The 15,345-nt window shown below is 31.2% G+C and overlaps 1 protein-coding gene across 4 annotated transcripts in view; it reads left to right on the top strand.

The window, feature by feature from the left end:
• The window catches only part of Top2b (DNA topoisomerase II beta), a 58,223-nt gene that overhangs the window by 32,225 nt on the left and 10,653 nt on the right, over positions 1–15,345 (top strand). For all 4 annotated transcript variants that reach the window (XM_026406665.2, XM_026406673.2, XM_026406657.2 and 1 more), the window contains 12 exons: positions 103–195; positions 287–401; positions 1,763–1,884; positions 2,081–2,229; positions 2,783–3,014; positions 4,098–4,232; positions 4,883–5,083; positions 6,056–6,251; positions 6,396–6,487; positions 9,387–9,542; positions 9,688–9,771; positions 12,439–12,633. In XM_026406665.2, the coding sequence (XP_026262450.1) occupies positions 103–195; positions 287–401; positions 1,763–1,884; positions 2,081–2,229; positions 2,783–3,014; positions 4,098–4,232; positions 4,883–5,083; positions 6,056–6,251; positions 6,396–6,487; positions 9,387–9,542; positions 9,688–9,771; positions 12,439–12,633 (1,770 nt within the window). The remainder of the gene's footprint in view (positions 1–102; positions 196–286; positions 402–1,762; positions 1,885–2,080; positions 2,230–2,782; positions 3,015–4,097; positions 4,233–4,882; positions 5,084–6,055; positions 6,252–6,395; positions 6,488–9,386; positions 9,543–9,687; positions 9,772–12,438; positions 12,634–15,345) is intronic.

Here is a 15,345-nt window from a genome sequence, read left to right as displayed (position 1 = left end):
CTTGTGCATGTGAGGCAAGCACTTTACTAACTGAGCTATATCCCCAGCCCCTACAATTAATTTTATTTTTAATGTGTGAAATCATTACTTGAACTCTTTCAGGCTTTCAGTAAGAAGAAAATTGATGACAGAAAAGAGTGGTTAACAAATTTTATGGAGGATCGAAGACAGCGTAGATTACATGGCTTACCAGAGGTTAGTCATAAAGAACAGTGATCTGGGGAAGAAGGAGAGAGACTAAAATTCTTGTAGTAATGACAATATTGCTATATGACTTTTCTCCTAGCAATTTTTATATGGTACAGCAACAAAGCATTTGACTTACAATGATTTCATCAATAAGGAATTGATTCTTTTCTCAAACTCAGACAATGAAAGATCTATACCATCTCTTGTTGATGGTGAGTATCCTATATAAAAAGGTTTTTTTTTTTTAATGTATTATTGAGTATTGTTTGATTTCTTGGACTTTAGGTCATCCTTATGATCCATTTTAAAATTCTTACAAAACATGTGATGAACTGATTCAGAGGAATTCAAAACCTTTTTGATATTGCTTTTGAGATATGTTAAGGCTGAAGTTTTTAATATTCCTTAGTTTGAAACTTTTAAACCCTTTTTGAGTTTTTCAGGAAAATTGACACTTAAGCCAGTCTTTTAAAGCTTTGGCCCATTGATTACAGAATTTCTAAAATAAAAGGAGAAGTGGAGCATTGATAATCTCTAAAATATTTATCAGAGAATAAACTTTAAGAACATACTTCATTGCCCAAAACCTAGTGATTTAATGTATTTGGCTTTGACACAGTTTAGAAACTGTTTCCCATTAGAGCAGCTTTTGGTCTCCTCTATTAGGCTTTGCTTTTCTTTTCCCATTTTAGAACTTTTTAGCAAATTTGTTTGGTTTTGTAAACCTTTTTTTTTTTTTCCAGCTCATAGCAGTTCTCTCCATCTGTTACTTTTTAGCTTGAATTGCCTCCCTTTTATGAAGTCTTTTCTACCAATTTTAGTTGAAATTGGTTTCATATGCCTCAAGTTCTATGTCAGTTATTGTGCACCTCTTCCTTTATTTATGTTAATTTTGCCTCCTCAATTAGATTATAAAAATTTCAAAGAAGTGGACATATTATTTTATTCTCTGGTTAGTGTATACTAAAAAGATCATTACTAAGTTTATTGCCCTAGAACAAGAAGCTTGAGAAGGAAGCAGAGTGCTTACATTATCTCATGTAATACTTAAGATAACTCTGTTAGAAAGGATATTATTTCTGTTACTCTGAGGACACTGTGGCTTATTGGTTTGGTGACTTTCTCAGTTACCTGGTAAATACCAAGTTGAGAAGAGTATCCAGATTGATTAGATTCTAAAACCTACATGAAAAGCCACAATAAATCTTTTTAAGAGTCTTTCCAATTTGGAATACTTTAGTTATAGTTGTCAGTCTCATCAATGGTTTGCTGATACTTTAGTTACATTTGGCATTTTGGTTTTATGAGTGTTTGGAAACTCTTTAAGACCAGAAGATTGTCATTCAATTGGCAATTCACTTTTACAACAGAAAATATATTAGTGACAATAGAAAATGTATTAGTGTGTAGTCATATTGTTATAGGATTTCTAACAGCTGTTCTTCAAAAGCAAACTCTTTGCTTTTTTTTTTCCTTGCCTCGATATATAGATCATTGTTTCCACTTAAAGAATTGTTACAACTATATCTTGAAGTATTATTTTTACAAGAGGGCTGTTCTTTTTTAAAAACAGGCTTTAAGCCAGGCCAACGAAAAGTTTTATTTACCTGTTTCAAGAGGAATGATAAACGTGAAGTAAAAGTTGCCCAGTTGGCTGGATCTGTTGCTGAGATGTCTGCTTACCATCATGGAGAAGTAAGCATTAAGATTGGAGTCAATTGAGAACTTTCATTATTGACAAGAGTCATAGCTATACCTAATGAAACATATTTTTCTTTTTATAACGTCTTTGAAAATGTAATTGAATTGTAAATTTATATTTTAATACAAATTGAGGAATAATTATAGAAAACTTAGAATATTAATGTTATATTCTGTTTCTATTATATAGCAAGCATTGATGATGACTATCGTGAATTTGGCTCAGAACTTCGTGGGAAGTAACAACATTAACTTGCTTCAGCCCATTGGGCAGTTTGGAACTCGGCTTCATGGTGGCAAAGATGCTGCAAGTCCTCGTTATATTTTCACAATGTTAAGGTAAATATTTGCTGTTTAATACTATAAAGTTAAATTTGAAGTTTAGAATCAACTACATGTTTAATAGAATAATAGCTGTGGAGAGATGATAAATGTTCCAAATTATTTGATCACAAATAGAACAAAGTCCATTAGCCTTAAATTTTGTAAATTCTTGGTGAAATCAGTCCCAATGAAAGTAAAGATTTTTTTCCTGATACAGTTATTTTATAGGTTAAAAATGGATTATGTGCTTTATTCAATATGTAGTTATTTTTTTTTTCCTGATACAACTTTATTCTATAGGTTAAAAATGAGTTATATGCTTTATTCCTATTAGATGTGCAATAATAGGAAATTACTAAACAGCTATTTAGCAGTATTAAAGAATTTAGGTAGATAAGTAATATGTAAGTAAAATAGAGCCGTTTCACTTTGCTTGTGCCCAAGAGAAACAGGCATTAAATACTAACATTATGTAAATTTTACTGTTAAACACATTAAGTCAATGATAAAAAGCATTATTTCTCAAAGCCATGCCACTTTTCTATTTTCTTCTTTTTCTTTTCATTAGCTCTTTAGCAAGATTACTTTTTCCTACTGTGGATGACAACCTGCTTAAGTTCCTTTATGATGATAATCAACGTGTAGAGCCTGAGTGGTATATTCCCATAATTCCCATGGTTTTAATAAATGGTGCTGAGGGTATTGGTACTGGATGGGCTTGTAAACTACCCAACTATGATGCTAGGGAAATCGTGAACAATGTCAGACGAATGCTAGAAGGATTGGATCCTCATCCCATGGTAATTTTTTAGAATTTATTGTTTATTTTACAAATGATAATGTATGAGTAGTAAAGTTCAGTCATTTTAGAAAAATAATGTAATATTTTCACTTTAGAACTACTACAGGCAATAAAGACCTTTTATGATATAACTTGATATGTGCTTACAATAAAAGATATAAAGGAATGAGTCTGAAAGTGAGATTTATGGGGGGAAAACTGTTGAAATTCAAAAATATCCCATATTCCAGGATTTCAAATCTCTGAACTATACAGAGAATGGTGCTTTTGCAATAAAATTATACGTAACTTTTTTTTGTTCTCAAACTACCAAGTTTTGGAAATTCCTTTACGATGTTACACTAAACATTATAAAAATAATTATACTCATTGTGGAAAGTACAAATAAGAAAAGGAGAAAAAAACAAGCCATAAATCTACCATATAGACAGAAACTGTTAACATTTTGTTGTATTAGTTTCCCAGTATTTTAAAATAAAAATTGAATTATTACATGGTTTACATACTACTAAAATAGTGAAATCAAGTTTCAACTCTCTTAAAGCTTAACATTAGGAATTAAGTGTCAGCAGGTGAAATCTTGGGTGACACTCAGACCATATCCAAGCCATAGCTGAGAGAATAAAAATGAGAATATTCAAAATATTCAAGCAAAGTATAGGAGAAAACTAATGATTCTGCAGGATACAAATCATCTGACAAAAATTAGAACATTAAATTGGCTCTAGACTTTGGAAGACTTTCAATGTGAAGCCCAAGAAGTTTGAATTTAAAAGGATATCATCTAAGGGAAAGGAAGTTATGGAGCAATATGTTGGAAAAAAAAGTGCTATTCTAGAAAGAATAGAAAGATGATGCTAAAATGTTGATTTGGGGAAGATATTTAAATTATATTAACAGAAACTATGGTTTCCACACTGAATTATCATCTAGAGAGAGATAATTGAGGATCAGGAATTCAGTTTTAGTCATGTTAATCTTCCACTATCAGTAGACCATAGACTAAGGGGCATTCAAATATGGGACCTGGTACTTAAGCAAAGCAAGCTTAAGTTTTGTTTTATGTTTTGTTTTTCTGCAGCTTCCAAACTACAAAAACTTTAAAGGCACAATTCAAGAACTTGGTCAAAACCAGTATGCAGTCAGTGGTGAAATATTTGTGGTGGATAGAAACACAGTAGAAATTACAGAGCTTCCAGTTAGAACTTGGACACAGGTTAGTATTAATATGTGAATGCCCATAAGAAGGGCATTGCATTAAGAAATTCTTTGTTATAAGAATGACCCAGCATTGTTTGTTCTGTGTAATGTTTAAAAATTCCTGTTTGTATTTCTATCCATTCAATTGAATTTTGCTTTGAATTTTCAAATAGTAGTTAAAGCATTATTTTAATTAATTAATTAAAACTTCTTCAAATAATATAGTATGACTTATGTTAGATAAATGCTTTTTTAAGAGACTATATCTTTGTATTTACCTTAAAATGAAAGGAATAGAATAACAAGTAGTGTTTTGAGTTCTTATAAATATGGTCAGTACATACAAGTCAGCATCAGCTGTTATAAATCTAAATTGAGACATATTATTGTCAGTTCTACTTGATATCATCTTCTGCATACTGTCAGACTGTATCTTGCCCTTTGAAGTGGGAGTAGATAAGAACCATTATCTTATATGTCTTCTCATCATTGAGAATATCCCCACATGTTCTTTTCTATAGTGTTTGAGCAAGAGACAATAGAAATGGAGTTTTCCTCTCCTCTCCCCCATAGGAGTGGAGGAGTTTTGAAAGATTGCATGACTTCTAGTATGAGAACATGAGAGTAAGTCATAAAAAGAATTACTAATTTTTAAATCCTTTATAGGTATATAAGGAACAGGTTTTAGAACCTATGCTAAATGGAACAGATAAAACACCAGCATTAATTTCCGATTATAAAGAATATCATACTGACACAACTGTGAAATTTGTGGTGAAAATGACAGAGGAGAAACTGGCACAAGCAGAAGCTGCTGGATTACATAAAGTTTTTAAGCTTCAAACTACTCTTACTTGTAATTCCATGGTAATGTATCAGGTTTACTATTAATCTTTCTTGCATGTCATAGGGGTTTGTTGTTATTGGATTCATGATAAGAGTGACTGTATGTAGGTTTGCATGCATGTTTCCACCTGTAAAGTTGCTGAAGAATCTGGGGATACATTCCTTTCTTCATTTATTCATGACCCTTACTTTCAACTTTGTGTTTATGTATCTGGGCATGAACACAAAGGATATACACACCTTCCCTGAAACTAAGTTGTAAGAGTGATTGTTAAAGGGTTTGTATGTGCCTCATGCCCATCTCTATTAGCATTTAACTATAGAGTATTTATCTCTTTGTTAAATCTGCTTTGTTAAACTTAATTTTTTTTCTTCATTAAACTTGTGTGTTTAATATGTATAATTGGGGATTAAGATAAAAAGTTGATGTGATTATCCAAGTTATTTCTAATTAACTTTTAGATTTAAAATAGATTAAAAGAAAATAAAAATCTAGTAGTAGCACAGTGGCTGGAAAAAATATGTCTGCTAAGAAAGGCTAATAGAAAAAGGAGAAAAATAATAGTTTGAATAAATGAGTTTTAGCACAAGTAATTATAAAAGGGTGTGGCAACTGCATATTTACTGAGTACATGAGGGAGGGAGAATTTTAATGTTTTTAAGCTTAGAGAATATGTTTTAGTTTGAAGCAAAAATATTTTGTGGTTTTTATAGCTAATTTAATAATGCTTTTTAAAAAGGACTTATTTTATCTATGAAAATTATTACTTTAAATATTTTCATAGTTTCTGAGAATTGACTTTATTGGTTTCTTGCAGCACCAAAGGAATATTTACAGAAATGTGCTTAATGGTTTATTTCTGTTTAATGGCTTCTAGGGGTACTAAGTGTGTTTATATGTGTAGTATGGTTATTCTAAATATTATAGATGACATATAAATTGAAATACCAATAGGAATTTATATTATCTAAAAAAACATATCTTTTGCTTAGGTACTCTTTGATCATATGGGATGTCTGAAGAAGTATGAAACTGTACAAGACATTCTGAAAGAATTTTTTGATTTACGATTAAGTTATTATGGTTTACGTAAGGAATGGCTTGTAGGAATGTTGGGAGCAGAATCTACAAAGCTTAACAATCAGGCCCGTTTCATTTTAGAGAAGATACAAGGGAAAATTACTATAGGTAAGGTGCAACTTTTAAAATTTTGAACATTAGTTAAAATGGAAAAAAATCTTTATTAATAGAAAACATTTTTATCAGTAGAATATAAACAAATACAAGTTGAATCTCTTTTCTTGATCCTAACTTTATTTTTCCCTCACATAGAGAATAGGTCAAAGAAAGATTTGATTCAAATGTTAGTCCAGAGAGGTTATGAATCTGACCCAGTGAAAGCCTGGAAAGAAGCACAAGAAAAGGTAATCATTTGCAGAAAAAGACATTCAGAGAAGCTTTTACAAGCAACTTCCAAAACAAAAACCCAACCCCTAAATTTTAAACTTAGCGTTGATTGGTAAAGGTGCTGAGTTGTGTTTGGAGACTGAAGTCTTCTGTTTATCCACAGAACAGATACAGTACAGGAATTTGCAGTGCACAACCACCACTAAGCACTTTGCCAGTGTGACTCAACCAGGGCCTGGAGAAATGACTCCAGGTGTGAGAAGGTAGCTCAGTCTCCTTGGCCTTTTTTTTTTTTCCTGAGCTTGCCATTAAAAGGGTGTCATTTGTGGTGGTGGTTTTTATGAGGTGCATGTATACTATCTTGGAGTCTGACTAGTAGCACTCAAAATCATTTGGCAATGTAGTCTATGATCACAATATGGCATCTGGTCACAGCTCACTTGATGTTGTTTTGGTTAAGACTGGGAAGTCAAGAAGCAATATAATTATTATTATAATACTTATTGAGCACCAAGTATGTACTCTATTCATTCTTAGAATTTTGGTCAGAGATTTATACCCTGGAACTTAGATTAAAAGTCTGATGTCTTATTATTTAAGTTGTCCATTTCAGATCATAAAGTAGTAATATTACTTCAATGAATAGAATATAGAAACTTTGAGAGTCCCTTAAGGAATTACTTACTTGATGTTATATATAATTAAAAGAAAAGATTGAAAAGGCAACATAGCATTGTGATTGAGAACAAAAAATGTAGAAAAGGAAGAAAATTTGAATTAACTTTTAGATATTTAAATGGATTAATTGAATATATGATATTGATAATGTTAACATCTCTTAAAGATAGTTATGATTGTAACATAACAAACTGAAATTTTAGACTTTCCTACACTTTAGAGTTCTCAACCATAATGTTTTCATATTTTCCATCAAATTACATTGAAATTCTGCATTTGTTCACATTATTTAATTTTTTTTGATTTTTATAGTCAATAAATGCCATATATTAAAGTGAGTAAAACCAAAGTAAATTGATAATAGGCTTGTTCATTGTTTGAAGAAAATAGGGTTAGAACAAGATGGGCAACATTTAAAATTAAGATGACGAGCACTTTGGTTTCCTCTTAGTGTGTTTTATTGTTTTGTTAAACTCCAAATTATGGTTTCTGCATTACTTGCCCATGTTTGTATTACCATTGGTTTAAACTATATCTTTAAAATATTAACTAGAAAGCTAATGATTTTAATGCTTAGTTTGTAAGGGTAAAGGTGTCTGTGGCTTGAGAATGCCCTTCTGGTGAAAGTAGAATCTGTGGGTAAAGACTAAATTGATTTAAGTAATCGCATTATCATCATCAAATTTTTTGGCATGTTGGCCATGTATACATTTGAGAAGGGGGTTCAGGTACTAAAAGCTATTGCTCTTAAAGAGTGTTCTTTTATATGAAGTTGGAGAAGAGAGTTAGAATTATAAAGGAATTAACTAGAAGATTGAGGCCTTTTCCTAAAATTTAATGAAATTCTGACATTAGAACTTGAAAATCTAATTTTCATTCATTTCTGAAGATGTTATTAGTTGTATTCCTCTTAAGAATGAAATTTACATATATATTCATAGAGTACTCATTTACAATACTTTATCATTAAAAGCTATGCAGAATGGACTTCTCAAGTATGGGTTTACACAGGATTTTAAGGCATCCTAATAATATTCTTCAGTAGTCTTAACAACCTAAGTTCTCCATAGCAACCCATTGTCTCATGAAAATTTTTAAAAACTGTAGAATACTTAATTTGTCATGAGTTATCTAGGCACTTACCAATCATCTATCAACTCAACAGCATTCCTTATTTGGCTTATGTTGCTTAATTGAGTTAGTTTCATTCCTATAAAGAAGCATATTGCTTTGCATTTTTAATTTTAATTTTTTTATTTCCAAAGTAAACCTTATTTTGTGTATATATACATTATTAAAACTTTTTAATTGTAAAGCTATTTTTTTTCTGTTACCAAAAGCGAATTTTTTTGCTTGATGGAGTTTCATTTTTAATTATCATGAGTGCCTTAAACAATATAGATACATTTTATGAAATGTCTATTTTTAAACTGTTAAAGGCAGTGTCACCTAAAATAACTTTTGCTAAATTCATTGTATTTTGAAATTTAATATTAATACAGGAGGGATTTTTTGTCAGTTTGTTTTTATGAAGAAGAAAAAAAATAAAAACCTTATAAATTAAATCCCAGAAAAGCTCTGACACTTCTTACTCTAACCAACTCTTAAATTCTTGAGTGAATTTATTTTGAGTTCTCACATGAGTATTTTTTGCTTTAGAGAATTTTTATTAAGATGTCATCCTTATTGAGTGAATGTACTTTATTTATATTTATTACAAATAAAAACATTTTTCTAGTGATATTCATTTTGGGTTTCAAATTTCTCATTCATTCACCAGTATAAAAATCTGACAACATGCAATGATAAAACATTAGTTCTATTCAATAATTTTTAAGATAGTGTCTTCTTAATTCATGACTCAGTTTCTGGGGAAAGCATTTAATTTTTCCTCAGATTTATGGGTGAATAGGAACTGAAGATACTTTTGCTTCTAAAGATTTTATTATGCATCTTTAGAAAATCTTAATTTCCACCCTCTCTGTTCCTGATACTGGGGATCAAATCCAGAGCCTCACACATACGAGGTATGTGCTCTACCACTGAGCCATACATCCTCAGGCCTTAAACTTTTTTTGTAGGAAATACAGGTTTATAGGTAATTTTGCAGATAATCTGGAATAACCCTACCACCCTGAAGGTGTAGCGCTTGTATAATTTTTAAGTCAGTATTCAATAAATTAAACACTCATTTGATATTATATAGGACTTTAATATGAAGTTTATTATTTTTTACAGGCAGCAGAAGAGGAAGAAACGCAAAACCAGCATGATGATAGTTCCTCTGATTCAGGAACTCCTTCAGGCCCTGATTTTAATTATATTTTAAATATGTCTCTGTGGTCTCTTACTAAAGAAAAAGTTGAAGAATTGATTAAACAGAGAGATGCAAAAGTATGAACTTTTGTGGGTTAAATAATTTGAAACTATTTCAGTATTCCCCATATCTTTTTTCCTTTTCCAAATATAAGTATTTTGATTTACTCTTTATACATTTGAAAGTTATTGAATGTCAAACTCTACTACTTTTTTATTATAGGGACGAGAGGTCAATGATCTTAAAAGAAAATCTCCTTCAGATCTTTGGAAAGAAGATTTAGCAGCATTTGTTGAAGAACTAGATGTATGTTAAGTCTCTATTAAAATATATTTGGAAAACTATGTTTGTAAGATAAGAATGAAAACTTCTAAAATTATCTCAGAATTTCCTTTACCTCTGTTTCACTTAAAAGCTAAGTTAGCTCTATGCTAAGCTATAGAGGTACAAATTTATAAAGAAGTTATTTCTATTATGTGTGAATATAAATGTTAGAAATTTAGAATAAATTAATTCTAATACTTTCTATTAGTTAAAATTTCTTAACTGACTTCTAATTCAACTAATTGAGTCATTTTAATGTTTTCCTGGAAAGAGGTAAGATCATATAATTGTATATATAATTGACTTTGGGAGTGAAATAATAGTCTTTTTAGACTTATAACAAAAAAAAAAACATTTTTTTTTCTAGTTTTCTCCAAGTAGAATTCCAATTTATAAATAAAAGAAAAAAATTATACAAAAAAATATAAATTGCAAACCTTGTCTAAAATTGTCCACTTTAAAAATTAAGTTAATGGCAGCAATTTGAACATCTGATTTAGAATAGCAAAAGGTAAACTACAATTTGTTACTCATATATTACTTTTTTTAATTGTTTCACTGATTTATTGTCTACATGCTGTAGTTTTATTTTTATAGTTTGTCAGAATTAGAATGCCTCATAGAATTTCTGGAATTGTTTAGTGGTGCTATTCTAGTTTCCTCAATGATCTTTTCAGTGCTATAGTATAAGTATACCTTGATTTATGCCTGTTAAATATTGTTCATTACTTATACTTTTTAAAAATTAAAGTCACATTTTTCCTGCTGGTTTATACATTACAAAATTAATATTGAACTCATGGATATATCTCAGATGTAGAGTACTTGCCTAGCATGTATGAGGCCCAAGGTTGGATCCCCAGAACTGTGGGGGGATCCATTTAAATGAAGCAAGTCTATGTTAAAAGGAAACTTACTGCTCCTGATTAATATTAATGTATTTGATCAGTGAGTAATAGAATAAAACGGAAAACTTTTAGTGATTATTCCCATAAATTTCCTCATTACTGAAGACAACATTCAAAGCAACCTTAGTGGAAAAAAAATGTTCATTTCACTTTTAATTCATCACTTCATCTTATTATTATTAACAAAGTAGGTCCAAACAACTTATTTAAATTCTAGATGTAGTATTCTTTAAGCATCTAAAAAAATTTAGACTTAAATTTCATATCTTTCTGTATCATTTAAAGTCTAATCATTATATTAGTTGAATATTATATGCTAAATTTTGTGTAGTCCTCAAAGTGACCTTATCCCCACCCTAAATGAAAAATATTATTATTAATCTATTATACAGATAAGGATCCAGACCCTAGAGAATTTAAGTAACTTGCTTAGAAAGGACTTATATCATTATGGTTAAGATCAAGTATTTATCCAGTGAGCCCCTCATCATAAAATGGGGATCACAGATTTTTTTTTTTTTTTAAGAGAGAGAGAGAGCACGAGAGAGAGAATTTTAATATTTATTTTTTAGTTATCGGTGGACACAACATCTTTGTTTGTATGTGGTGCTGAGGATCGAACCCGGGCCGCACGCATGCCAGGCGAGCTCGCTACCACTTGAGCCACATCCCCAGCCCCACAGATATTTTTAATGCCTAGTGCATACATGGCTCTGCAAATTATCAATGTAATCTATCTATCTGTGGATTGAGCTCAGGAGTACTGGACCACTGAGCCACATCTTCAGCCCCATATATTTTATATATATATATTTATATATATATTTATAATATATATTTTATATATATATTATATATATATATTTTATATATATATATATATTTTTTTTTTAATTAGGGTGTTTCACTGAGTTGCTTAGTGCCTTGCTTTTGCTAAAGCTGGCTTGAACTTGTGTTGCTTAGTGCCTCCTGCCTCAGCCTCCCAAGCTGCTGGGATTATAGGTGTGCATTACAGCACCTGGCCAAATTATTTATTTATTAAGGGTATACATTAGTAGTAGGAGTGTCAAGACCTGTTAAAATCCAGGTCTTTGGTTTATTAAATTATTGTGTTATAAATATCTCTTTAAATTAAATTATTGTTATAAATATCTCTTTAAATATCTTTCAAGAGATACAATTTTCCTTGTATCTTTCAAAGCTTGTTAATATTTCAAAGAATAATTTTGTAAAATACAGAATATATGACATTAATCTTGATTATGTCCTCATTTACTGTTATTTAGAACCTCATAAGTTCAGTCTAAGAATCTTGAGACTTTTAATTTTTCATACTTTCTGATTTTGCATTTATGAACCACTATTATGACTAAAACAATGGAAAATAGCTTTATACTTCTTAATAGAATTGCCGTTGTGTGATTTGTCAGACTTCTGATGATACAGGTCATCAGAGGTCTTGGTCCTATAATAATAAATCTATATAGGATCTTAGAATTGGAAGGGATCATTTTAGTCATTTAGTCACTACCACCCCCTTGTATTAAAAATGAGTTAGGCGAATTGGGGTTACAACTCAGGTCTTCTCACTTTCTTTCATTTCCTTCCCATTACTCAATCTCAGATTGAAAGACAAGCTTTATTTCTTAGTAAAATTTACTTTAATTTTTTATGCTGTAGTGTTTTATATTTTCTAAGGAGTTGTTTATGCATCCCCTGTCCCCTTAAAATTATACTTCAGAAAGTGGAAGCACAAGAACGAGAAGATATTCTGGCAGGAATGTCTGGAAAAGCAATAAAAGGTAAAGTTGGCAAACCTAAGGTGAAGAAACTTCAGTTGGAAGAGACAATGCCCTCACCTTATGGGAGAAGAATAATTCCTGAAATTACCGCTATGAAGGCAGATGCCAGCAAAAAGTTACTGAAGAAAAAGAAGGTATAATACATCTCTTGTGTTGGCTTATTAGTTAGTCTATTTCTATATTATGTAAATGTATATATCATTTTAATTTTTACCATGAGCTTAATAATGTTTTATTTTTTTCTAATATATTTTAGTTGTTATCAGGAAATCTAATTCTATGAGAGCAGTTGATCCATGGAAAGAACAATATATTATTGATCAAGGATCACATACATGTGAAAAGCTGCTTAATTCAGGATTTTTTGTTTTTTTAAGATGGGTGTCTTACTATGTAGCCCAGGCTGGTCTTGCACTCTTGAGCCCAAGCAATCCTCAGTCTCCCAAGTACATGGGACTATAGGTGCATGCCCCTGCACCCAGTTTTAATTCACTTTTTACATGAATTATTCAGCACTCCATTCAACAACTTTCTAAATTAAAATCTTAGCACAAAAGAGCTTATTAGCTTTAAAATATAAACTTAATTTCTATATCATGACCAATTAAGGAACTTTTATAGAAGAAAATGGGTTTTGGCTTTCAAATTAAGTTATCTTTTAATATTCATCTATTTATTTTTGCCTTTAAGTAGTAAGCACATCCTATGTAATTGGCACTTATAGGTGCTATTGAGGACTTAAAAAAAAAAATGACATTTACTTGTCCTTGAGCAGGATCGCCAGGGTTAGCCAGAAGGAAAAATTGGAAAGAAAGTTCAGGACTGAGAAAACAGGATGTGCGATATGTTTAGGTTAATATTTGTGGGCAGATTGATATTTTGGAGTCCAAGAAATATATATGTAGATATATAGGTATGTATGTTGGTGGGGGGGGTCCTGTATATGGATATAAATGTAGTGTATAGATAGATAGATAAATTGATTTAACTACATATGTAGGTATATATAGGTAGATACATAAGTAGTTTGGAAAAGAGGATAGGTCTAATTAGAACTAAGAGCTTAAGTTAGAGTTTGGAGAATTTTCTGTACAGAGCTAGTATTTGAAGCATAGGAACATTGTGACACTAGAGTAGGCACTCTCTTCTTTTCTGATAAACTGAAGTCTTTACCACTCTCCTCTTGCTTTTCTCATCACCACATACACACTTGACTTTCTCCATAAGAAAATGGGTTTTCTTCTTTTCATTTGTTTTTAGCTGCAGTTCTCAGCACTCTTTTCTCCATTTTATACATCTTTTCCTTAAGTAACCACATGTTTGCTCAGAGCTTTTCCCACTTTCAATGATGATTTAAATCTATGTCCCTAAGCCAGGAGATATTTTCAGGAGTGCTAGGCTTACATAGCCACTAGAATGCCCAAACCCCTCAGACTTAGCACATCTACAACTGGACCTCTTGTTCTGATTTCAAAACCTGCTCTGTGCCTTCTCCTAGTATCTTAACTCGCTGCCAGCACTAACCACCAAAAAATGTGAGTTTTCCCATTTAATCTATAAATACTACTGGCTGCCTATTAAGTAATTCCAAAATCCACATACTTACCTTGGTACCTTTTGATACTGCTTTAGAATTATATAAGTTTTCTCTGAGTACTTTAAAGTGGTGGTCTTATCTAGTCTCCCTGTCTCTAGTTAGTTGTGATTTCTGCTTTTTTTTTTTTTTTTTTACTTTATTCCTTTTAGATTTGTCTTTTACCACCAGAATGATATTTCTAAAAAGTAAGTGACTCTCCACTGCTTACATACAGAGTCTGGTATATAGTGATTTAATATCTACATGACTTCTTATGTTTATACTCCAGGCTATTTTTTCTCCTCACTTTTCCTTGAATCACAGTAGACTATTTCCTGTGTTTAAAGCCCAATAGATCAAACATAATGTGGTATTTCATGCCTCTTTGCCTTCTGCTAGGGATACTCTTTACTACTCACCTAGCAAACTTACATGATTCCTTCAGAACTCAATCAGAAAGCCTTCTCTATGGACCCTTCCCTGACCCTGCATTCAGCAGTTTCTCACTTTCCACCTTGTGTTACTACCTTCTGTATTTGTTATTTGTGTCATAATGATTAGTCTTTTTCTATCCTTCTGCCCCCATAGTCTTAGGGTTGGGGACTTTGCCTTATAGTGCCTAGCAGTGCATGACACGTGTTGCTTATTTTCTTTCAATAATTTGAATGTCTTTTCTAGTCTATATAAGCCTTGACCATAGGAACTTACTTTGCAGGTGCCTTTTAGTGTACTTAGCTATTTGCAAGTTCTTTGATTATCAGATGCTGACTTCTTGTAAGCATAAGCTGTGATCTCATTGAAGGTACCAGAAAATTAGATTAGTAAGCAATATCATTTGCTTCAGGTAAATAAAGTAAAACATGATCTGATCATAGTCATATTTTAGGGCCTCAACTAAATACAGATTAGTGGGATTTGTTATTACACATTCATACATGTATACAACATAATTTAGTCAATTTCATTTCTACTTTCCCTTTTTCTCCCTTCCTTTCCTCTCTCCCCTTGTCTCCTTCTACTCTACTGGTTTCCTTTCTATTTTTATTAGATTCCTCCCCTGGTCCCTACTTTTTTTCTCTCTAGCCTTTACATGAGAGAGAAAACATATAATACTTCATTTTAAGTTCAGCTTATTTTGCTTGACATGATGTTTTCAAGTTGCATCCATTTTTTTTCTGCAAATGACATAATTTCATTGTTCTTTATGGCTGAGTAAAAAATTCCAGTGTCTATTTCACATTTTCTTTATCTAATCGTATGTAGACAGGCA

Source organism: Urocitellus parryii, chromosome 3, assembly GCF_045843805.1.
Source record: "Urocitellus parryii isolate mUroPar1 chromosome 3, mUroPar1.hap1, whole genome shotgun sequence".
NCBI classification, from domain to species: Eukaryota; Metazoa; Chordata; class Mammalia; order Rodentia; family Sciuridae; genus Urocitellus; species Urocitellus parryii.
Note: the sequence above shows the minus strand (reverse complement) of the source record. Positions and strands in the feature narration are given on the sequence as shown.